Source organism: Oryzias latipes, chromosome 8 (genome assembly GCF_053564925.1).
Source record: "Oryzias latipes strain Hd-rR chromosome 8, Olatipes_Hd-rR_3.1".
Classification (NCBI taxonomy): domain Eukaryota; kingdom Metazoa; phylum Chordata; class Actinopteri; order Beloniformes; family Adrianichthyidae; genus Oryzias; species Oryzias latipes.
In genome coordinates this window covers 28,307,712-28,332,319 of record NC_136244.1, presented here as the reverse complement: position 1 = coordinate 28,332,319, position 24,608 = coordinate 28,307,712, and the positions used below count along the sequence as shown (strand labels likewise).

The window sequence follows — 24,608 nt, the reverse complement described above, 5'->3', positions numbered from 1 at the left end:
TTTTATCTTTTTTCTTTTCCTTTTTCTTTTTTTTTTATCTCTTATATCCTTTTTTATAATCAATGTTTGAACTTCTTTTCCTTTCTATTGTCATGGTTTCAGTTTGTTGTCTTTTTTTTCGCTTTAGTTCTTGTTCTGTCTTGTTTGGTTCTGTTTCCTGTTTTATTTTGAAAGGTTTCCTGTCTTGTCATGTTTCTTGAGTTTTACTTCCTTTGGTCCCCATCTGCCCTAATCGTGTTCACCTGTGTCTTGTCTGCCCTGTCTGTATATAAGTCTTGTCTCTGCCTTCCTCCTGTGCTGGTCCATTAACTTCTGCTCATGTTGATCACGTCTTCTTGTCTGGCGTCCATGTCCCTTGCCATGCCACAGTAAGTTTTTGTTTTTAGTTTTGTCATCCTGCTCTGCAGCGCTTTTTGTTAGTTAAATAAACCCACTTGCCCTGAACCCGTTTGCCTCCCGTCTCTGCGCCTGGGTCCTACCTGCTCTCGAGCCTCCCCCCCACACGACATCTATACATCCAATGAAATTAAACTACAAATCAACAAACACAACTGATAACAAATGTCTCTAAAAAATGATGTGTATATTTGCAGAACCTTAAAAACACCAAACAAATAACAAATGCTTCCCAATTAAAGCACAAAAAATGGAACACAAAATGTAAAACCCAAGTTAGAAATTGCAATTTGAAAAAGATACTTTTTTCAGCAGCTTTTCAAAATCAATCACCAATTCTACTCTTCTGTGGATGAAACAAAGTACTCCAGAACAATGAAGCCATTTCTCTAAGTCTCTCTCACCTTCAGTTTTAAACAAGGTCTGTGAAAATCCACCATACATTGGTCACATGAACTCAGAGACCTGCTAAAAGTGCACAATTGTAAAAGCTCTTTTATATAGACAACTGTTTGTTTGCTTAGAGCTCTAAATATAAAAAAAAATGCTTTTCTATCACCTAGACACAGATGGAGAACCATATCAACTGGATTAATAACAGGGTGGCATGTTTAGACAACATGAAGCTGTCCATCACATTTTTGACCTAAACATGTAAACACATCCTTGGCTCTGCGGTTAGGAAATGGTATTTGGGAATCTCTTTATACCAGGAGCCAGCCTGGCCATTGGAACATCGCCACAGTGCCCATCCAGACTGGGACAGCAACGGGGTCCACTTCAGAGCCGTGAGCTGCTGTGTTTAACTCCAGCTGTCCCAGCAAGGGAGACAACTGCAGCAACATCCACTGACCAAGCTGACAAGCCCTGGCAGAAAAGATCCCCACAAGAAAAACACTGGCTCAGGCAGGCTGGTCAAAAAAAAATAGTTTTGCCATTGTCTTGCAGCTCGCAGATCAAGTGGTTTAGTTTTCCAGTAATGTCAGTCAAGAATGCAAGTTCAGATTCACAATGTTCATATTCACCATATTCAACAGACATCTCCTCCAATAGCACCTTAAAAATCCTGTGCTGTTTTGCTTTGCAGCTGAGGTTGTTTACGATTTTCAGAATAAGAGTCATTATATGTCCAGAGCCAATCACTTCTGCACATAAGGCCTGCTGGTGAATGACGCAGCAGTAATGCAGACATTTTGGAAAGTCTGGGTCAGCTTTACAGTGAGTGATGAAACCTGTTTGTCTATTGATCATAGCAGGAGTCCCATCTGCAGTCACTGCTACCAGCTTTTCTAATTGTACCTTTTTCTGCACAAAAACTCCTTCACCGTGTTATACATTTCAACTCCTCTTGTAGTTGTCTGTTAGGGCAGATGTGTCAGGAGTTCTTCTCTTGTGGAAACCAAAAGCTATGCTGTACTGTTGCCGTCCACAGACTCATCACACTGGACGTTAACCACCTGCACTTTGCAAGATCCCGGTCCAGCTAATTGGCCAAGTTATCAGACATAGCTGACACTCATCTAGACATTGTAGTGGAAATTGAATGAGTTCTATTGTTCTCATCCTTAGGGACAGTGATAGCAATTATCATCATTGCTTGAATTTTTTTCATGCTATATGCAAAAGTCTTTGTCCCTTAAGGCAACAGATTACAGCACCCCCCCAGGCTGCTGTCGTATTAACATTAGCTTGGAGCTCCAGAATGGACAAGAAAAAACGACGAGAATGGCTCGAGCAGGGCGTTGCTCACGGGGGGGTCGCTCGTGCCATGCGGTCGCACGTGCTCGGGCCCGCTAAATGCTACTTGTAGCTTTAATTATTATTATTATTATTATTCCGACTTTTCCGTCGCCTTTTTGAGGCCTTTAACATACCCCAAAACTCACCAAATTTTGTATACACATCAGGAGTCGCGAAAAATTTCATATTTTATAGGAGAACGGCATAGGTTAAACAAAAATGGCTCGATAGCGCCACCTGCAAAATTTGTTTTCGCGAGCACCTCCATATGCTTTATAGTACAAACCTGATTTTAAGAGGGCATGTTCATCGGATAGAAACCTACAAAAAAGTCTCTTGGGACCAAGCTGTCAGTCGCACAGGAAGTCTGATATTTTGATGACAATATGTCATTTTTGCTGTATTTTGGTCATTTGCAGGCCTCGCTCTAGAACAAACTCCTCCTAGAGATTTGAGAGTAATGACTCCAAACTTTGGTTTTGTAAACTAGACACATGTCCGATGTTAAATTGCAAAGCTTTTAAGTTTTTATGGATGTTTGTGACCATGGCGGCGCGTCAAAATTGGAGGTCGTTTCGAAAACACGCCATGAAAAGAAAAATGGCCATTACTCAGCCATGCATAATCCAATCTGATCCAAAATTGATGTGCATGATTGTAGTCTGACTCTGAACACATCTGCAGTGAAAAAATCTGGAAAAAGTGTAGCGCCACCTGCTGGCAAGAGGAAATTACATGTTTTACTTGGAGCATCACTACTCCGAGTAGGATGAGCCGACACACCTGAAAATGACGTCCACCTGTTGAAAAGCCATTGAAGTTTACTCTGACAAAAAACCATAACTTTCAATGCGGGGGTGTGGTCGTGACAGAGCGGCAAAGTTGGGCATCTCGCTATGCACACAAAGGTTGCTCTCACGTGCACATTCCTTGTCCAATCTCACTGAAATTCAATGGATATGATGAAGCTTCTATTCTGAACCCATGGATATGACAATCTTGGACGAGCTCTATAGCGCCACCTAGTTATTGCATTGGGCACATTCTGCCCTGTATTTTCTCTTTGCTTTGTCCGATGTGCATGAAATTAAAACTGGAGATACTCAGAAGGGTCCTCTCTCATCATGTAAAGTTTCATGGGTGTACACCTGACGGTGCCTGCGTAACAGGAAGTGGTCGATTATGTGCACCCAAATAATAGAAATTTATTATAAATCAGCCGTTTGTCTCAGGAAGCTGAGATTTCAGAATTAGATGCCTTTAATAACCTCCAGCTTTGATATGTAACACTATAGGGTCTACGAGAAACTTCATCACTTGATTTTTTTAATGAAATTTTGGACTGAACAAAGATTTTTAGCATAAATTCTGTTTAGGTTATCAGCACCAAGAATTCAACTTTCATAGGCATTTATGTGCTACTGCTTCCTAAAAAAATTCAGAATGATTGAAGTTACAGGTGACATCTTAGAGAGCATTACATCCAAAAAGGTCCGAAAACGTCTTTTTAGGCAAAACTACAAACACCTATTTTTTTTCATAACTTAATCATCATATATCAACACCATTTATTTTTTTAAATGTAGGGATCTGTGTTTGCTGCCTTCCATATTTTTTTCAGAAGTCCAGGTGAAACAGATGATTTTTAAAAAATCCTGATTCATCCCAAAACCTGTGCTTTTTCCGTCTGGACTCCAAACAAGTGTGTTTTAAAATTACTTATGCTTCAAATATCCACACCAAGTTTCACACGCATATAGCTGAACATGTTTAAATGCTTCTTGAATATTCTTTACAGATATAAAATGAACTGGTCAACTGTAGGATGTCATTTCCTCTTACATGGTTCAGTCTTTTCCTCATGCTGGAGCCTGCTCCTCAATCATCCCTGTTGCTGGAGTCAAATTTCACCCCCCCCCCCCCCCCCCCCCCCCACACACACACACACCAGCTGCCTGTTTATATGCTAACTAACCCAGAAGTGAGGTGACAATAGTTTAGACACAAGAGGGAGGGCAGACTGCTTTTTCATTTGTTTTGTATGTCTTTCATAGATTTTTATGAATAATCATTGCTTTTCTAGTCATGTAAAATGCAATTAACTTAATATTTTATCTTTTTTTTTTTACAAACAAAACATATGAATGTGCTCCAAAACAAAACCCAACTCTCAGTACAGTTCTACAGATGTAACATAAGACTTAGACAGTAAATGTCTCTTTTATCCTTTTTTAATCAATGCTGCAACTTCTTTTCCTTAATATAAATCCAATGAAATTAAACTACAAAACCAAAAAACACAACCTATAGCAAATTTCTCTAAATAAATTATGTGTATATACAATATGTAGCACTTTTAAACAAAATAATAACAAATCCTTCCAATACAAGCACAGAAAAATGGAACACAAAATTTAAAACCCAAATTTGAAATGGCAATTTTAAAAAGATAATTTTTTCAGCCTGCTAAAAGTGCACATTTGTAAAAGCTCTTTTATATAGACAACTGTTTGGTTGCTTAGAGCTCTAAATATAAAAACAATGCCTTTATGGACGTGGCACGGATGGCACGGATGTTCAGCAGGGTAAACCCCAGGAAAGCGGCGGGACCTGATGGAGTTCCCGGAAAGGTTCTGCGGGCCTGCGCCGATCAACTCTCCCAGGTCTTCACAAAAATCTTCAACCTGTCGCTAGCTCAGGCTTTCATCCCTGCTTGCCTGAAGTCATCCACTATCATCCCGATACCCAAAAAGTCCTCATCCGCAGCCTTCCTCACGGACTTCCGCCCAGTTGCACTCACTGCTGTCATCACAAAGTGTCTGGAGCGGCTGCTCCTGGGACACATCAAAGACTCCCTCCCTCCAATCTTCGTCCCCCACCAGTTTGCTTACAAAGCAAACAGATCAACGGATGATGCCATTTCCATCACCCTCCACACTGCGCTGAGCCACCTGGAACACAGAGACACCTACGCCAGGATGCTCTTTGTGGACTATAGCTCAGCCTTTAACACAATCATTCCTGACATTCTGGTCAACAAACTGTCTGAACTAGGACTCCACCCACTCACCTGCTCGTGGATCAAGGACTTCCTGACAAACAGACCACAGACAGTCAAACTTGACCCCCACCTCTCCTCCACCCGGACGCTGAGCACAGGCTCCACACAGGGATGTGTGCTGAGTCCTCTGCTGTATACACTGTACACAGCAGACTGCAGACCAGCCCACACCAGCAACACCGTGGTGAAGTTTGCAGACGACACTACTGTGGTGGGGCTGATCTCTGGGGACGACGAGACGGCCTACAGAGACGAAGTCCTGAAACTCTCAAGGTGGTGTCAGGCTAATAACCTCATCCTGAACACCACCAAGACCAAGGAGATCATCCTGGACTTCAGAAAAAACAGAACAGATCCACCCCCACTCTACATCGATGGAAACTGTGTGGAGAGGGTCCACAGCTTCACCCTCCTGGGCACCACCATCTCTGCTGACCTCACATGGTCTAACAACACCATGACTGTCATCAGGAAGGCCCAGCAACGCCTGCACTTCCTGAGAAAACTTAGGAGGAACGACGTCAGCCAGGAGCTGCTGGTAACGTTCTACCGCTCAACCATTGAGAGCATTCTGTCCTATGGCATCACAGTGTGGTTTTCCCACTGCACTGAAGCAGAACGGCAGAGTCTCCAGAGAATGGTAAAGACAGCGCAGAGGATCATCGGCTGCCCCCTCCCCTCACTGAAGGACATTTACCAGTCTCGCTGCCTCAGCAGAGTGACTAGCATCACCACTAACTCCACCCATTCTGCTTTCCCTCTGTTTGAACTGCTGCCCTCTGGAAGGAGGTACAGGTCCATCAGAACCAGGACAAACAGACTAAGAAACAGCTTTTTTCCACAGGCAATTATCATACGGAATGCACATACGTCCACCAACCACACCTCACTCTAATTTTACTACAATGCGTGCAATATCCTGACTGTCTAACCGGGTCACTGTGCAATAACTTGATATTTATTAAGCTGTGCTCACAGCAACTCATGTAATTCCATTCTATTTTATTCACAAATATTTAATATTTAACAGTTTCTGTCCATATTGTTCATTTTTTGTTAAGAGTTGTAAATACAGTATTTCTTTTTCTATTCTATTTTTATTTTTATTTTATGTAACTCCTTCACTCCAAGGCTGCTGCAATTTCATTGTATCCCCATGTACAATGACAATAAACGATTCTGATTCTGATTATATCACTTAGACACAGATGGAGAACCATATCAACTGGATTGGTAACAGCAACAACCACCGACCAAGCCGGCAAGCCCTGGCAGAAAAGATCCCCACAAGAAACCCTGCAGGCTGTTCCATAAAAAATATAGTTTTACCATTGCCTTGCAGATCACGTTTGAAGTGGTTTAGTTTTCCTAAAAAAATTCAGAATGATTGAAGTTACAGGTGAACTTTTAGACAACATTTGATCCAAAAAGGTCCGAAAACGTCTTTTTAGGCAAAACTGCAAACACCTATTTTTTTGCATAACTTATCTTTCAAATATCAGCACAAAAAAATTAAAAACGGTAGGGATCTGTGTTTGCTGCCTTCCATATTTTTTTCAGACTTAAAAGTGTAACAGATGATTTATAAAAAATCCTTTTTCATCCAAAAACCTGTGTTAAATCTGTCTAGACTTAGTATTAAAAACTCTCCAAGATGAATGTGCCTGACTCCACCTGCAGGTGGATCACAGACTTCCTGACGGACAGACAGCAGTATGTGAGGCTGGGGAAGCTCGTCTCAGATACTCGGACCACAAGCACCGGATCCCCCCAGGGCTGTGTCCTTTCACCCCTGTTACTCTCCCTGTACACAAAGAGCTGCACAGCTGGTCACCTGTCTGTCAAACTCCTGAAGTTTGCTGACGACACCACACTCATCGGCCTCATCTCTGACGGAGATGAGTCGGCCTACAGGAGTGAAATAGCCAGGCTGGTGTCATAGTGCAGCGCTAACAACCTGGAGCTTAATGCTCTGAAGACAGTGGAGATGACAGTGGACTTCAGGAAGGCCCCAGCCCCCCTCCCCCCTGTCATCCTCTGTGACTCCCCGGTGACCTCTGTGGAGTCCTTCTGCTTCCTGGGAACCATCATCAGCCAGGACCTCAAGTGGGAGCAGAACATCAGCTCCATCACTAAGAAGGTCCAGCAGAGGATGTACTTCCTGAGGCAGCTGAAGAAGTTTCACCTCCCTGAAAAGATGCTGGTAGACTTTTACACCGCCATCATCGAATCCACCCTCACGTCCTCCATCACAGTCTGGTTCGCTGCGGCCACGGCCAGAGACAAGGCCAAGCTGCAACGCGTCATCCACTCAGCAGAGAAGGTGATCGGCTGCCACCTCCCGTCTCTCCAGGAGCTGCACATCTCCAGGACCTGGAGGCGGGCAGCCAGGATTGTAGCCAACCCCTCTCATCCAGGACATAATCTCTTTCGGCCCCTCCCTTCTGGCAAGAGGCTCCGGTCCATCAGGACCAGGACCTCGCGCCACAAGAACAGCTTCTTCCCCACTGCTGCCAGCCTGCTGAACAGAACCCCAACTCCCCCAGGTGACCCCCCCTCCCCCCCCCCCGCCCACCAAAGGACTGTCGGTGCCACTTACAGGCCCCACCATCCCCGCCCATCTGTGCTCCCACTTTAATTCACCTTACTCTACTGTATATAGTGTGTTGTTGTTGTTAACTTAATTTTTAACTTATTCTTAATTGCACTATACACCAAGTCAAATTCCTCGTTTTGTAAAGTGCGCTCTACTGAACCTGGCAATAAAACTTTTTCTGATTCTGATTCTGATTCTATTAATCATTGTTTTTTATTCATTCAAAATGCAATTAAATCAATATTTTATCTTTTTTCTTTTCCTTTTTCTTTTTTTTTTATCTCTTATATCCTTTTTTATAATCAATGTTTGAACTTCTTTTCCTTTCTATTGTCATGGTTTCAGTTTGTTGTCTTGTTTTTCGCTTTAGTTCTTGTTCTGCCTTGTTTGGTTCTGTTTCCTGTTTTATTTTGAAAGGTTTCCTGTCTTGTCATGTTTCTTGAGTTTTACTTCCTTTGGTCCCCATCTGCCCTAATCGTGTTCACCTGTGTCTTGTCTGCCCTGTCTGTATATAAGTCTTGTCTCTGCCTTCCTCCTGTGCTGGTCCATTAACTTCTGCTCATGTTGATCACGTCTTCTTGTCTGGCGTCCATGTCCCTTGCCATGCCACAGTAAGTTTTTGTTTTTAGTTTTGTCATCCTGCTCTGCAGCGCTTTTTGTTAGTTAAATAAACCCACTTGCCCTGAACCCGTTTGCCTCCCGTCTCTGCGCCTGGGTCCTACCTGCTCTCGAGCCTCCCCCCCACACGACATCTATACATCCAATGAAATTAAACTACAAATCAACAAACACAACTGATAACAAATGTCTCTAAAAAATGATGTGTATATTTGCAGAACCTTAAAAACACCAAACAAATAACAAATGCTTCCGAATTAAAGCACAAAAAATGGAACACAAAATGTAAAACCCAAGTTAGAAATTGCAATTTGAAAAAGATACTTTTTTCAGCAGCTTTTCAAAATCAATCACCAATTCTACTCTTCTGTGGATGAAACAAAGTACTCCAGAACAATGAAGCCATTTCTCTAAGTCTCTCTCACCTTCAGTTTTAAACAAGGTCTGTGAAAATCCACCATACATTGGTCACATGAACTCAGAGACCTGCTAAAAGTGCACAATTGTAAAAGCTCTTTTATATAGACAACTGTTTGTTTGCTTAGAGCTCTAAATATAAAAAAAATGCTTTTCTATCACCTAGACACAGATGGAGAACCATATCAACTGGATTAATTTTGGATCATTTTGGAAAGTCTGGGTCAGCTTTACAGTGAGTGATGAAACCTGTTTGTCTATTGATCATAGCAGGAGTCGCATCTGCAGTCACTGCTACCAGCTTTTCTAATTGTACCTTTTTCTGCACAAAAACTCCTTCACCGTGTTATACATTTCAACTCCTCTTGTAGTTGTCTGTTAGGGCAGATGTGTCAGGAGTTCTTCTCTTGTGGAAACCAAAAGCTATGCTGTACTGTTGCCGTCCACAGACTCATCACACTGGACGTTAACCACCTGCACTTTGCAAGATCCCGGTCCAGCTAATTCGCCAAGTTATCAGACATAGCTGACACTCATCTAGACATTGTAGTGGAAATTGAATGAGTTCTATTGTTCTCATCCTTAGGGACAGTGATAGCAATTATCATCATTGCTTGTTTCTTAATCTGATAAAAACCTTCTTCTACTTGATGAGAAAATGAGCAGGTCTAAACGAGGCTTAGATTTAAGAATTTTTTTTTAATGCTATATGCAAAAGTCTTTGTCCCTTAAGGCAACAGATTATAGTCCCCCCCCCCCCCCCCCCCACAGGCTGCTGTCATATTAACATTAGCTTGGAGCTCCAGAATGGACAAGAAAAAACGACGAGAATGGCTCGAGCAGGGCGTTGCTCACGGGGCGGTCGCTCGTGCCAGGCGGTGGCACGTGCTCGGGCCCGCTAAATGCTACTTGTAGCTTTAATTTGTTTTATATTTACATCATGACAGCAATATGTCAAAACACTGCTATTTATTTTTCTTTAAATAACTTCTTTCTTCATGTATTTTACTTTTCAGGTTGGAAAAATGTATAAAGTAAAGTTTTTTGTTAAAAAAACATTGTTGCATAATGAAGAAATAAAACACTTTGTTTTTAATTTGTAATTTGTTTATTTTTCGTCCTCAAAAAGTATCGATAAGATTATCGTTAAAATACCGGATCGATTAGCAGCATCAATAAGAGTAGAAGTACCGTTAAAACCTTAACGATACCCATCCCTAGAGATCATTGAGGGACTGTACATCAAGATAGACTTTAGAGTTTCTCCATTTTTAATTTTTGGATGCTGGTGTTCCACAGGATTTTTGTCAAGGAGATAGTTCGCCCATGCTCAGAAAAACACTGATGTTGACATGTTTAATACTCATAGATGACACATCAAAAACATGTTAGAGACATGATGACAAAAAAATTAAATACTTGTAAATATGTTGTTTTTACAATCACAATCCCGTTTATTGTCATATGCACCATTTACATAGACTTAAGAAATTAATAAATTATTAATACAATTTAATAAAAATACAAATGATTTTCAGAGACCATAAAAATAAATAAAAGAACCCTAGAAATGGAGGAAGACAGACGATGGAGACGGGTAACAGGAAAGTGTCGAATCAAGGAGGGGAGGGCCAAGGGGTAAATATGGGGTGTAGGGGTAAATACAGGGTCCAGGGGTAAATACAGGGTGTAGGGGTAAAAACAGGATGTAAAGGTAAATACAGGGTGTAGGGGTAAATACAGGGTCTAGGAGTAAAAACAGGATGTAGGGGTGAATACAGGGTCCAGGGGTAAATACAGGGTGTAGGGGTAAAAACAGGATGTAGGGGTAAATACAGGATGTAGGGGTAAATACAAGGTCCGGGGGTAAATACAGGGTGTAGGGGTAAAAACAGGATGCAGGGGTAAATACAGGATGTAGGGGTAAATACAGGGTCCAGGGGTAAATACAGGGTGTAGGGGTAAAAACAGGATGTAGGGGTAAATACAGGATGTAGGGGTAAATACAGGGTCCAAGGGTAAATACAGGGTGTAGGGGTAAATACAGGGTCTAGGGGTAAATACAGGGTCTAGGAGTAAATACAGGATGTAGGGGTGATTAACGGTCTAGGGGTAAATACAGGGTGTAGGGGTAAATACAGGGTCTAGGGGTAAATACAGGATGTAGGGGTGATTAACGGTCTAGGGGTAAATACAGGGTGTAGGTAAATACAGGGTCTAGGGGTAAATACAGGGTCTAGGAGTAAATACAGGATGTAGGGGTAAAAACAGGATGTAGGGGTAAATACAGGATGTAGGGGTAAATACAGGGTCCAGGGGTAAATACAGGGTGTAGGGGTAAAAACAGGATGTAGGGGTTAATACAGGATGTAGGGGTAAATACAGGATGTAGGGGTAAATACAGGGTCCAGGGGTAAATACAGGGTGTAGGGGTAAAAACAGGATGTAGGGGTAAATACAGGATGTAGGGGTAAATACAGGGTCCAAGGGTAAATACAGGGTGTAGGGGTAAATACAGGGTCTAGGGGTAAATACAGGGTCTAGGAGTAAATACAGGATGTAGGGGTGATTAACGGTCTAGGGGTAAATACAGGGTGTAGGGGTAAATACAGGGTCTAGGGGTAAATACAGGATGTAGGGGTGATTAACGGTCTAGGGGTAAATACAGGGTGTAGGGGTAAATACAGGGTCTAGGGGTAAATACAGGGTCTACGGGTAAATACAGGGTCTAGGAGTAAATACAGGATGTAGGGGTGATTAACGGTCTAGGGGTAAATACAGGGTCTAGGGGTAAATACAGGATCTAGGGGTAAATACAGGGTCTACGGGTAAATACAGGGTCTAGGGGTAAATACAGGATGTAGGGGTGATTAACGGTCTAGGGGTAAATACAGGGTCTAGGGGTAAATACAGGATCTAGGGGTGATTACACGGCGTAGGGGTAAATACAGGGTTAAAGGGTAAATACAGGATCTAGGGGTAAATACAGGGTTTAAGGGCAAATACAGGGTGTAGGGGTAAATACAGTATGTAGGGGTAAATGCAGGATGTAGGGGTGAATACAGGATGTAGGGGTAAAAACAGGCTGTAGGGGTAAATACAGGGTTTAAGGGTAAATTTAGGATCTAGGGGTAAATACAGGGTCTAGGGGTAAATACAGGGTGTAGGGGTGATTACACGGCGTAGGGGTAAATACAGGGTTTAACGGTAAATTTAGGATCTAAGGGCAAATACAGGGTCTAAGGGCAAATACAGGGTGTATGGGTAAATACAGTATGTAGGGGTAAATACAGGGTCTAGGGGAAAATACAGGGTCTATGGTTAAATCGATGGTCTAGGGGTAAATAGAGGATGTAGGTGTAAATAGAGGATGTAGGTGTAAATAGAGGATGTAGGTGTAAATAGAGGATGTAAGTGTAAATAGAGGATGTAGGGGTAAATACAGGATGTAGGGGTAAATACAGGCTGTAGGGGTAAATACAGGGTTTAAGGGTAAATGCAGGCTGTAGGGGTAAATACAGGGTTTAAGGGTAAATACAGGATGTAGGGGTAAATACAGGCTGTAGGGGTAAATACAGGGTTTAAGGGTAAATACAGGGTGTATGGGTAAATACAGTATGTAGGGGTAAATACAGGGTGTAGGGGAAAATACAGGGTCTATGGTTAAATCGATGGTCTAGGGGTAAATACAGGATGTAGGTGTAAATAGAGGATGTAGGTGTAAATAGAGGATGTAAGTGTAAATAGAGGATGTAGGGGTAAATACAGGATGTAGGTGTAAATACAGGCTGTAGGGGTAAATACAGGGTTTAAGGGTAAATGCAGGCTGTAGGGGTAAATACAGGGTTTAAGGGTAAATACAGGATGTAGGGGTGAATACAGGCTGTAGGGGTAAATACAGGATGTAGGGGTAAATACAAGGTCCGGGGGTAAATACAGGGTGTAGGGGTAAAAACAGGATGCAGGGGTAAATACAGGATGTAGGGGTAAATACAGGGTCCAGGGGTAAATACAGGGTGTAGGGGTAAAAACAGGATGTAGGGGTAAAAACAGGATGTAGGGGTAAATACAGGGTCCAAGGGTAAATACAGGGTGTAGGGGTAAATACAGGGTCTAGGGGTAAATACAGGGTCTAGGAGTAAATACAGGATGTAGGGGTGATTAACGGTCTAGGGGTAAATACAGGGTGTAGGGGTAAATACAGGGTCTAGGGGTAAATACAGGATGTAGGGGTGATTAACGGTCTAGGGGTAAATACAGGGTGTAGGGGTAAATACAGGGTTTAAGGGTAAATACAGGCTGTAGGGGTAAATACAGGGTTTAAGGGTAAATACAGGCTGTAGGGGTAAATACAGGGTTTAAGGGTAAATGCAGGATGTAGGGGTAAATAGAAATCAGCTCCGCTGAACTGTCGACAGGACCGACACTCAACCTGATGTTTGTTTCTGACATCATCTCACATAGAAAGTCAATAAATAATCAATAAATATAATCAATAAATATTAAATAAAGTTGATAAATATTTCTTGAAAAAGCAAATAAAGTTTCAAAGTAAAAGTCTTCGAAGATCAGATGGAGAAACGGATGAAGCTACTCAGATGAAACATTTGAGGAGAAAACTAGAAGAACTTATAGGCCACGCCTCCTGGACGATGAAGAATCTTCCCTGAAATCAGGAAAATGACTATTTCATTTCCTTCACCGGTTTCACAATAAAAGCTTACAGCCTGGGGAACACTTTCTTCTGAAAGGACAGAAGGCAGAGAGGTTTGCGTTTTCAGTGAAAGTGGTTGAAGCAGGAACCCTAGAACCTCTAGAACCATGAGGATGAAGCAACAGAACCTGTTGACGGGCCACAGCCCCCCTCCTCTAGAGCACAGACCGGAGGACTAGAACTGGAGTGGGAGGTGGTGCTGGCAGTACCTGAGCAGGTCCAGACCTGCAGATCCTCCAGCCTCACACTGAACTGTCTGTTTTTCGGGAAAGTTCTGGCGTGTTTCTCCTGCAGCCACATTCCTGCTGCTTGGCTCCAGCTGATCCTCCACTGATAGAGCGTGACCCAACACGGACCGGACCAGATCTGATCCAAGTCTTAGGCAGAGATAAGATCCTGCAGCTCATCGGATCCGTTGCAGAAAAATCCAGCCCCTGCACTGCATCTTAGTACCCAGTGGGGGGGCTGCACGTCGCACGCCAATCACAGCTGGAAGGGGTGGGGCTTCCATCAGAATGGAGCTCACAGCCTGTAGGTGGCGAGAGCTCTGAAGCTGCGGGTCAGGTCGTGGCAAAAGGAGCGCAGCTGCGTGAGCACGGTGTGCGCTGCCACTTGAACCGTGTAGCTGTCGGTGAGCCGGGCGTCCAAATCGGAACCGCGGTTCTGTTCCAGAGCGCTGCCTTCCATCAGAGCCGCCTCCTTGAGCTGAAACAGAGACAGCTGTAACTCCATCCGAATGCAGGAGGAGGAGCCTGCAGCTGTGGGCGGTACCTTCATGATGTGGGCCAGCAGATCCCTCACGTCTGCTTTCAGCTCCTCCAAACCGGCCAGCCTGCCCGACAGAACCGCCAGCAGGTTCTGGTGCAGCTGGACCCCTGCTAGCATGCGGCTCACACAGGTGTCCTGCAGGGGCAGAAACACAGACCTGTTTGCACCCTGCCCCAAGGCCACGCCCTGCCCCAAGGCCACGCCCTGCCCCAAGGCCACGCCCTGCCCCAAGGCCACGCCCTGTCCCAAGGCCACGCCCTGCCCCGACACGCAGACCTACCAGGGTGAAGCTGTCAGAAAACGGTTTGAGGACTGGGGGGCCGGGGATCTGCAGAGACATGGACATCAGGTGCAGGTTCAAGTTCTGGATCGGGGAGTCCAGACTGAAACCCTGAAGAGCAGAGAAAGAGGGGAAGAGCAGACTGTTGAACCCCTGGGGGGGGGGGGGGGGGTAAAGGAGGCGTAGCCAATGAGAGCAGACAGACCTGTGCGCTGATGGCGGCGCTGTAGGCGGGGGGGAGCTCCTCCAGGATCTTCTCCACCAGAGTCTTCGCCCCCTCAACAGCTTCCCTGAAGGAGGGAGGGCTGCTGGGGGCTGATGTGACCACCGCTGCTAACAGGTAGCAGTGCAGCAGGACCAGAGCTGGGGGGTCAGAGACGGCATCATCAGGTCAGAGCTGGGTCACAGCCCCCATCCCGGGTCAAAACCTCTTCTTCCCGGGTCACAGCCCCCTCCCTGCTCTGTGGGACACCTACCTGTAGTGGAGTTCATCTCAGTCACGGCGGCTGTGCGTGTGCGTGTCCGCGCGGCTCCGCAGCTTTTCTGTCGGCTTCCATCTGGGTCGGACTGTCGCTTTTATTCGCGCCCCCTCCCCACGCGCGTGGCCGCGGGGTTTCCCTCTCAGACCGAGTCACGATAAAACCCGGAGTTACGAAGCCTCCAAACGGCCGCGTGCGTCACGGCGCCGCGCAGACACTGAACCACAGCTCGAGGGGCCGGCCAGGTAAAGCACGTGACCGCTCACCTGCGTTTGCGCTGTTCAACCCAAACCAGGTGACGTCACAATCGAAGCCTCGGGTTTGTTGTGGATGAAAAGTTATTTCCTCCGTTTCCGGTGTGATCCCGCGGCTGAGTGGGCAGAACCGTTTCCATGTCGGAAGTTCTGAGCAGATGAAGAGGAACTGAGGTCCTCTCGTTTGGACTTCGTGGTTCTGGTGAGGCAGCGGAGCGGGCCGGCTCAGAGGAGGACTGTCCTCTGATCGGACAGGGGGGGTCACGGTGAAGAAGCGTGGGAAACGTTCTAACCTTCTTCATCATCATCCTCAGTCGTGGACAGCTGAGATGAATCTCCGATCCTGTTCTGTACCTGTGGTTCTGGACCTGCGTTTCTGAACCTGGCGTGGTCTGCACAGTCAGAAGGATGAAGAGCAGCCGCCTCCTCCGCCTCACTGGTTCGGCTGATCCTTTTTCCAGACTTTCTTCATCTCCGGGATTAAAGTCTTCATCACAGCTAGAACTTTCCCGAATTTCTCATAGCGGGGTGGGGGTGGGGGTGAGTGAGTAATGAGCAGCGCGTGTCGACATGTTGGTTTCCACGCGGGGCTGCTCACGCGCACAGGAAGCCAGGCGACTGCGTCCCCGCGCGCAAAGGGTCAGCTGTCCAAGCCTGAAACCTGCCCCTGAACGCAGCGAGGGGGGGAGGGGGGGGGCGAAGGAGAAAAAAAAAGGTTGAATCCGAATCCAGGCGAAGCTGGAAAAGATTTCTTCAAATTTACGGATGTGAGCCTCTCAAAAGTTTGTGCACCTGGTGAAAAGTTTGTGCATTTGCCGAAAAGTTTGTGCACCTGTCCAAACGTTTGTGCATTTGCCGAAAAGTTTGTGCACCTGTCCAAAAGTTTGTGCATTTGCCGAAAAGTTTGTGCACCTGCCCAAAAGTTTGTGCATTTGCCGAAAAGTTTGTGCACCTGCCCAAAAGTTTGTGCATTTGCCGAAAAGTTTGTGCACCTGTCCAAAAGTTTGTGCACCTGTCCAAAAGTTTGTGCACCTGCTCAAATGTTTGTTCTCCTGCCCAAAAGTTTGTGCATTTGCCGAAAAGTTTGTGCACCTGTCCAAAAGTTTGTGCACCTGTCCAAAAGTTTGTGCACCTGCTCAAAAGTTTGTGCATTTGCCGAAAAGTTTGTGCACCTGCTCAGAAGTTTGTATCTGCTCAAAGTTTGTGCATCAGCTTAGAAGAACCTTAACTGACCGTTCTGTGTCTGAGTTTAAACACACAGTTCAGCCAGTACTTAGTGATATTCTGAGAAAATACTCTGAGTCCAGCTCCCATAGTATCAGTCCTAATATAAATGACCAGTTCGTTAATGATGCCTTACAAGCCCTCAGGAGTACACTCCATATTGTTGCCCCCTTGAAACCTAAGTTCGTCAGACAAAACCGAGTAGCACCGTGGTTTAACGCTGAAACACGTTCTCTTAAACAAGACACCCGTAAGTTGGAAAGAGAATGGCGCCGCTCCGGTTCAGAGCAGTCTCTGGATATCTGGAAACATAGCCTATTAAATTATAAAAAAGCTCTGCGTAGAGCTAGAAGCCAGTACTATTCAACCTTAATATCAGAGAATGGAAACAATCCAAGATTTCTTTTTAGCACTATTGCTAGATTAACTCGCAGTCAGAGCTCAGTAGAACCACATGTTCCTGTTTCTCTCAGCTCTGATGATTTTCTTACATTTTTCGATATTAAAATCTCAAATATTAGACATAAGTTAAATCAAGTTATTCCTACTATCAGCCCAGAACAGGCTGAAGTGGTAGAAATGGAGGCATCCATAGAAACCTCTGTAACATTAGACTGCTTCACTGCTGTGGATCAAGTAGAAATAATTAATTGAAGAATTGACTCACAAACGTTTGCTTTTTACATGCAAGACCAACAAACACACTGCAGTTTGAGAAACAAAGAGTATTTATTGACAGAGCAATAAAAAACAGCAGGGGGCGCTGTGACCACACAGGGGAAAAGAAGAGGGGATTGTGGGTAACATAGGATTTAGAAACACCTGCTTCCTGTCTGCACAGGAAGTCAGGATCAGCTTCATGGGAAGCTGTCGTCATCATCCTCAGCCATTTCTTTAGCGAACTCCAGATCCTGCTGCTCACGTTCCCGACGTTCCTGAACGCACCACACGCACAAAAACAGAGAAACCAAAACAGGTTTGTGCTTTCTTTTCTTCTTCTGTGTTTAAATGGTGGAGCGAAAGGGCAAATACACAACTGTGTGTATTTCTGTTGTGTGTCTGATTTTGTTCGGGTTGTACCAGAATGCATTTGGTATGTCAGAGTCAGCTGTGCATGACAATAAACCTCTACCCTGTAGCATGTGCGTGTGCATCCATGCGTGCACATACATGTGCATGAACATGTGCATACCTCTGCTGACTCCAGGTCCTTGTTGTAGGCTTTGGGAGGAAACCGCATGGCCTGCAGGAGAACATCAGCATTTCAGACTTCAACCTGGTTCCGGCTGCACTGAGCAGCTGCACGGCTGCAGCTCTTCCATGCAGCCGTGCAGCTGGATCCGGCTGCTTACCTTCACAGACATGTTGTGGATGTCCAGGCAGAAGGAGATCCTTTGGTGAAAGGCCAGCTGCGGTTCTCTGGTGCCGTAGATGTCCATGGTCTCCTTGGATTGCACGAAGCCCTTCTCGTGGTTGATGCTGGCCTCTATCACGCCGTCACGGATGGCCTGTGAGGCACACGGGTCACCATGAGTCCAGGTGGGAGCGGCCGCAGCACTGCAGGTGTTCACCAGAACCCCTTACCTTTGCAACGATGAACTCGGCGTCCTCCGGACTGTCCAGCTGCAGCTTCTGGGCGATGTCGGCCAGGAAGATGCGGGAGTACGACAGGCTGATCATGCGCACGCCTGAGCACAAACGAACGCACAAGTGTGAGCAGCGGGGGGCGGGTCAACAGGTCACAAGCCGGGCTGCGTGTGATTGGATCACCTGTCTTGATGACGTTGTGTCGCAGGCGGATGATGAGCGTGTAGGTCCCGTCGGCCTGAAACTTCTCCCCAAACTGATCCAACACCTGGTTGAACTTGGCCAGGTTTCCCGTCCTGACAGCTAAAAACGTGTGTGCACACACATACACACACACACACAGGTGAGGTCAAGCTCCTCCCATCAGACAATCACAGAGTAAAGGCGAATCCTCCGTTTGTCCTGAACCTCAGCTCCGTTCAAGTTGAATAAACAGCTTTAGTAGAGACCACAGGTGAAAACATCTGGAAGCAGTTCCAGCGTTAGAACGTTGATGGAGAACAAGAGCAAAGCAGAGGGGAACGTTCTGACCACTGAAGGTGGAGACGTTCTCCGGCCTGATCTTGTTGCTAGGCAGATCCACACTGCTCTTAACTAAAGTTCATCGCTACACAAATCCTTTCCCAGATTCTACAAGCTTCAAATGACGCAAGCAGTTTGACGGACACATACGCCAGAGTTGGCTCCGCCCACATAATCTCTTACTAAGGAAAGTCGTTGAGTATGACATATTCACACCTGAAACACTGTTGGATCCACCCACCTGCCAATCAAAGCCCCCCCCCCCCCCCCCCCCCTCCTAACGTGCACATACCTTGCGTGAGCAGGAAGTAGGGCATGAGTGAGCGCTTGAGTGACGGCTGTCTGAACTGCAGCCGGTCAGGAATCTCTCCCAGGAGCAGCTCCACCACGATCAGCAGCTTATGGACCTGGGGGAGCGCAGACGGCGGTTAGGGAGCACACGTCCTGGCCCCGCCCCCCTGGAGGTGTCTGCATACCGTCTGCTTGAAGCCTACGGCGGTGTGCTGGGGCGCCTTCCTCAGGGCGTTGGTCAGCGTGCGGCGAGCCTCAGAGTACTCCAGCTGGATGGCTTTGATCCGTCCTGGACAGTCACATGACACAGGTGAGATCCTGCAATGGGAGCTGTGAGTGGGGGGGGGGGGTCTTACCTGTGTAGTATAGGTAACGGGCCCACTCGTTGTTGTTGGCGAGCTCCGGGAAGACGGACTTGGACACCAGCTTCTCCGCCTGGTCGTAGAGGCTGAAGTGGAGGTAGTTCCTCAGCAGCAGGTTCAGCAGCACCGCCTGACCGTCGGCGTCATGCCGCAGTGTGGCGGTGCGCAGCCGGCTGTGCAGGAAGCTGACAGAGATGAGAGGGGGTTCCCGTGACTGACAGTCTACTCAATGACCACAAGGTCACCTGGAGTCCCCGCCCACATACCTGCGTATGGCGTGCAGCTGCTGCAGGAGCTCGTAGACTCTGGCGTGATGGTAGTAGCATTTAGCAGCTATCAGGTCCAAAGCTCGGCTCTTTTTTGAGCTGATCTTCTGCATGAGGTCATCTGATGCCCTCTGAGCCTGGAGCCCACAATCACAGCAACAATCACAAGATCATCATCAAGGCAGCACTCAGGCGTGGATAAGCCCCGCCTCCAAGCCCTAGTCGTCCCAGACTAACCTTTCCTGCAGTGAAACAAGCGTCTTCCTAAAGACTCTACAACTTTTTTGTGTGCAGCAGTTTGGCCGAGCACACAGACCCCCCCCCCAATTCCAAAAGGAGCAGCAAACTGAACCCTGACCCTAAACCAGGAGCGAGCAGAGACCAGTGCAGTCTGGTTGCATCACAGGCGGGGTTCGAACCTCTGCGTATCTCTTGTTAGTCGTCAGGTGCACCACCAGCAGCAGCTGCAGGTACGCCTCCACCTCAGGCAGCAGAGGAGACGCCGCCGCCTTCCCGGTCCTGGGACGGAACTGGATGTCTCCGTCTGCCAGCTCCATGGGCTGGGACACAGATACAGCGGGGTCAGGGGGGCGGGGTCAGACAGCACAGCCGACCCCACCTGCACGACCTCACCTCCTCCAAGAAGCCCAGCAGGAATTCTCTGGTGGAGGCGCTGCTGGTGAAGAAGCCGCACACGGTCTTGTGAAGCACGTTGGCGTTGAGGCGGCGGCTGGTGGACGGCAGCGCCCTCAGAGCGCGCAGCACGAAGCGAGGCTCCTTCCCGGATACCGCCTTCTCTATCTGCTTCACGTGCTCCTTGATGTCTGCAGACAGGAGCACATGGGTGTTACAGGGACCTGGTCCGATCCCAAAGCGCCTCGGTCAGGCACCAGACGGTTCCGTCACAGCCTCAGCCTCTGGGTCAGAACTTGCAGACGAACAGAGAAGGTTCAGAGAAAGAAAAGTCTGGATTCTCTGGCAGAAACATCAAAAGGGGCGTGTCTTAAATCTGGAGGAAGATGTTTCGAAAATGTTTCAATTGTGGTTGTCAGTGAAGAGAAACAATGCAACGATAGGCTAAGGCAAACCGTTCTGCACTGAATTCAGAAGGCAGTAGGGTAGTGGCTAGCACTATTGTTTACAGTGACAGGGTTCAAATCCCAGCCGGGTTCTTTCTGTGAGAAGTTTGCATGTTCTCCTGGTTCATGTCGGTTTCCTCCAACAGGCCACAAACCGGATTCAGAAGTTCTTCAATCGATATGAGGCCGACCCGAGGCGGGAATGTGAGTGTGTGCTCCTTAACAGTAGCAGGGATAGGCCCCAGCAACCCCATAGCCCTAGAAGGGATTCAGAAGAGGGATGGATGGTCACCGCCATCATCCTGAGCGTAAGAGAGTCTACGATTAACAATCAGCGGCGGTTTTTGATATGGGCAAAGTGGGCAGTGGCCCAGGGCGACGCCCTGTAGGGGGCGGCATTTGCCGCGCCCACGGCGCTATACATTGGGTAAAGCTTAATCAATGCAAGGCTTCAGCTTTTATTTTGACACATTTAACCCTGAACATCGCACCCATGTCTTCATCCTCTCCCCCCTCCACACTTATGGTGCAAAAAAATAAAAATAAAGGATGAAATAACTCAGTGAAACAACGTTAAACAGCCACATGAAAATGAATCAGGCAGAAGAAAAACCCGGGCTCAACCCAATTTCGACCAGAGCAGGCAATGGGGATTATTTCCCACAATTCCCAGCTCTGACACAGCAGACCCGACGTGCACGTGACCACCACCCTCTGCTGCAAGACACTTGCACCCCCACCTCTTTGCGGTAGTCTTGGGAACATACCAAGTCAAAAAATTCGAGAGGGGGGCGCAACTCACCGGTGGCTGGGTGAATCACACTAACAGGTGATTGGGAATCTTTTTCAGTCCAACAATCATTTTTAGGCCGCAGCTGCGCCTCCCGTCATAGAGACGGAGCCGCGCATGTCAGAAGGAGGGGAGGGGAGGGCGCAGACAGAGGAGCACAGCCTACATTACGCAACACCTGGATCATCGCGTGCTGTTGGATCACTCAGCAGTTCATGTTAATAATGTCATTTCAGTCAGACAACTCTTGCAGTAAGAAATCTTTATTTCACATACTTCATTTCCACATTCTTTAGTTGGCATTCACATCTTTTTAATTTGGCATAAGGCTCCGTTCAATTCCATGAGATAATTTCCATAAAACGTTCGGGTAACAAAAACCCCCCTTAACGGAGCCCACAGGTGGAAGCCGGGGAGGAGGGAGGGGCGACGAATGAGCGCAGAAGGTAAGAAAGAGAATGAACAACTGTGCACCTGGGCTTAAATAGGACGCTGAGCAGGTGAGTTAATTGACTGAACCGCCCTAGGGGAGTAACCTGTAAAACACTGCAGAGTGTGCCTGCCTGAAATTGCGAAGGTCGCTTATTATCTACCAAATATTGTAGATATTTTTATTAAGTGTCTTTTCCGTCGTTTAGTTGTCAGTATTTGACATAGAGACAGCAGGTAATGCAGGAAAACAGCTGCACTTTATGAGATCATTAATAAACTATACATCATTTTTCATGGATTGAGGTTTTTTGGAGGATTTCTACTGTTGGTGTTGCACAAAATTAGGGAAATGCCAAATATTTTGGAATAATCCCACTGATGAGTTCTATGGTTTAGTTTTTAATGTCTTATAAGACCTAAAAATGATATTCACAATAGGTTTTTTAGATCCAATCTCTCTGATATGTTTCACAAAGATACTCAGGACGTCAAATACGAAGAAATTATTGCTAAAAATGATGCAGGAGTCCAGCTCTAACAAATGATAAAAGAGCAAAGAAACAGGAAAGACATGATTTGTAATTGCTTATTGTTATTTCCAGGCTTTGTTTGTTTTGTTTCTGCAGAATGTTCATATTTGTATAATTTGGACAGAATGTTTTTATGGAGAGCAAAATATTATATGTTATTTAAGGTTCCCGTTTGTTTTTATTCATATCTATGTTCAAAAAACATAAAAGATAGGGAACACAAAAGGATGCTGTCAAATCTTGTATGTGTGCCCTGGGGGGGGGGGGGGGGGGGGGGGGGGGGGGGCTGGTGGAGTTACTCGCCCAGAGAGCAAGTTAGTGTAGAACCGCCACCGTCAACAATACTCCTTTTTCATTTCATTTTATTCAAACCTGCACGCTGTAAAGGCCGCTTCACGTTAAACTAGAGAAGTAACTTCTCTAGTTTAACGAAAGAGGAAGAGTGAAACAGAAAGAGAAAGAGTGAATCGACTTCTGTTCCTACAATCCGACCAGACCGATCCACATTAAACCGGATCACTAACAAACGGATCCACGTTGAACCGGATCACTAACAAACCAATCCACGTTACACCGGATCACTAACAAACCTCTCCATGTTAAACCGGATCACTAACAAACCTCTCCACATTAAACCGGATCACTAACAAACGGATCCACGTTGAACCGGATCACTAACAAACCAATCCACGTTACACCGGATCACTAACAAACCGATCCACGTTAAACCGGATCACTAACAAACCTCTCCACGTTAAACCGGATCACTAACAAACCACTCCACGTTAAACCGGATCACTAACAAACCTCTCCACGTTAAACCGGATCACTAACAAACCAATCCACGTTACACCGGATCACTAACAAACCTCTCCACGTTAAACCGGATCACTAACAAACGGATCCACATTAAACCGGATCACTAACAAACGGATCCACGTTGAACCGGATCACTAACAAACCGATCCACGTTAAACCGGATCGCTAACAAACGATCCACGTTAAACCGGATCACTAACAAACCAATCCACGTTAAACCGGATCACTAACAAACCGATCCACGTTAAACCGGATCGCTAACAAACGATCCACGTTAAACCGGATCACTAACAAACGGATCCACGTTGAACCGGATCACTAACAAACCGATCCACGTTAAACCGGATCACTAACAAACCAATCCACGTTAAACGGGATCACTAACAAACCGAGCCACGTTAAACCGGATCACTAACAAACCGATCCACGTTAACGGGATCACTAACAAACCACTCCACGTTAAACCGGATCACTAACAAACCAACATTACATTCACGTGTGGTTCTATGAGTCCGTGTGCGATGTTATTTCGGGTCGTTTGGTTCCGTAGTTCTACCAAAAGCTTCATCTTCCGCACATATTTCCTCTCATAAAAACATCAGCTAGCAATAGCATCATTAAGCTAAAGCTAAGCCCCGCGGATGTGGCCTTGTTGGCCGCGTCAGGCGGAGGTTGAGGCCGCCGCAACCTCCTGCCGGTCCTAGCGGAGGCTCCGGTCCCGGTCTTACCCTCCAGGGTCAGGTTGTCCAGCTCCCGGGGCTGCTTCGCCTCCTCCTCCGGCATCTCCACGTCCTGCGGCGCCGCGTCCTTGGGGCCCTTCGCCTCCCGGGACTTGTCGGCTTTGTCCCGGCTTCCCGCCTTGTCACGCCGCTTTGCCGACGTTTCTTTCATGGTCTTTGAGAACAAACTGTCACGTTCTGGACGGGTCTATAAACCAAACCGGACTTCCACTGGATCACAATGACTGGACAATATCCTGCGACGCGGTGGATTCTGGGATACTGTTTTCTTCCTTTTGTGGTTTAATGGCGGCGGTTATTTGACCCCGGTGGTGCGTTTGCGCCCCCTGCTGTTTTGAAAGACCCAGAAGAAAAAAACACTTCTCTACGGAGACCCTGAAGTTCAAACTACACCAACGAATCAGTCAGCCAAAAATATCTAAAAGATCTAAATTAGAAAAACAAAAAAAGTTTTTAAAAAAGTACATTTTAGAAATCAAAGCAAAATTCCAGAAACCAAAACACAATTACAAACAAATGAAACAAAATAAAAATACAACGTTTTGGAAAACAACATCAATTTACAGAAATCAAAAGGAAATGCTGATCATGAAATCGGAAAAAGTAGGTTGCACAATGATATCCTGTATCGCTTTATGCCAAA

The 24,608-nt window shown here is 46.2% G+C and overlaps 2 protein-coding genes across 2 annotated transcripts; both read right to left on the bottom strand.

Moving 5' to 3' along the window:
- Positions 1-13,601: 13,601 nt before the first annotated feature.
- On the bottom strand, positions 13,602-15,220 carry csf3b (colony stimulating factor 3 (granulocyte) b). Its single transcript, XM_078952018.1, has 5 exons — positions 15,067-15,220; positions 14,796-14,953; positions 14,591-14,701; positions 14,314-14,445; positions 13,602-14,247 (listed from the first exon to the last, which is right to left on the bottom strand). Exons 1-5 carry the CDS (start codon positions 15,080-15,082, stop codon positions 14,065-14,067), a joined length of 600 nt encoding a protein of 199 aa, XP_078808144.1. The 5' UTR covers positions 15,083-15,220; the 3' UTR covers positions 13,602-14,064.
- Positions 15,221-17,257: 2,037 nt separating this feature from the next.
- psmd3 (proteasome 26S subunit, non-ATPase 3) lies at positions 17,258-24,301 on the bottom strand. The gene is made up of 12 exons (XM_023957159.2): positions 23,954-24,301; positions 20,209-20,399; positions 19,995-20,135; positions 19,576-19,712; positions 19,304-19,494; positions 19,133-19,236; positions 18,949-19,063; positions 18,318-18,437; positions 18,132-18,235; positions 17,900-18,055; positions 17,740-17,790; positions 17,258-17,482 (listed from the first exon to the last, which is right to left on the bottom strand). The coding sequence occupies exons 1-12, from the start codon at positions 24,114-24,116 to the stop codon at positions 17,405-17,407; spliced, it is 1,551 nt and encodes a 516-aa protein (XP_023812927.1). The 5' UTR covers positions 24,117-24,301; the 3' UTR covers positions 17,258-17,404.
- Between the last annotated feature and the right edge of the window lie 307 nt (positions 24,302-24,608).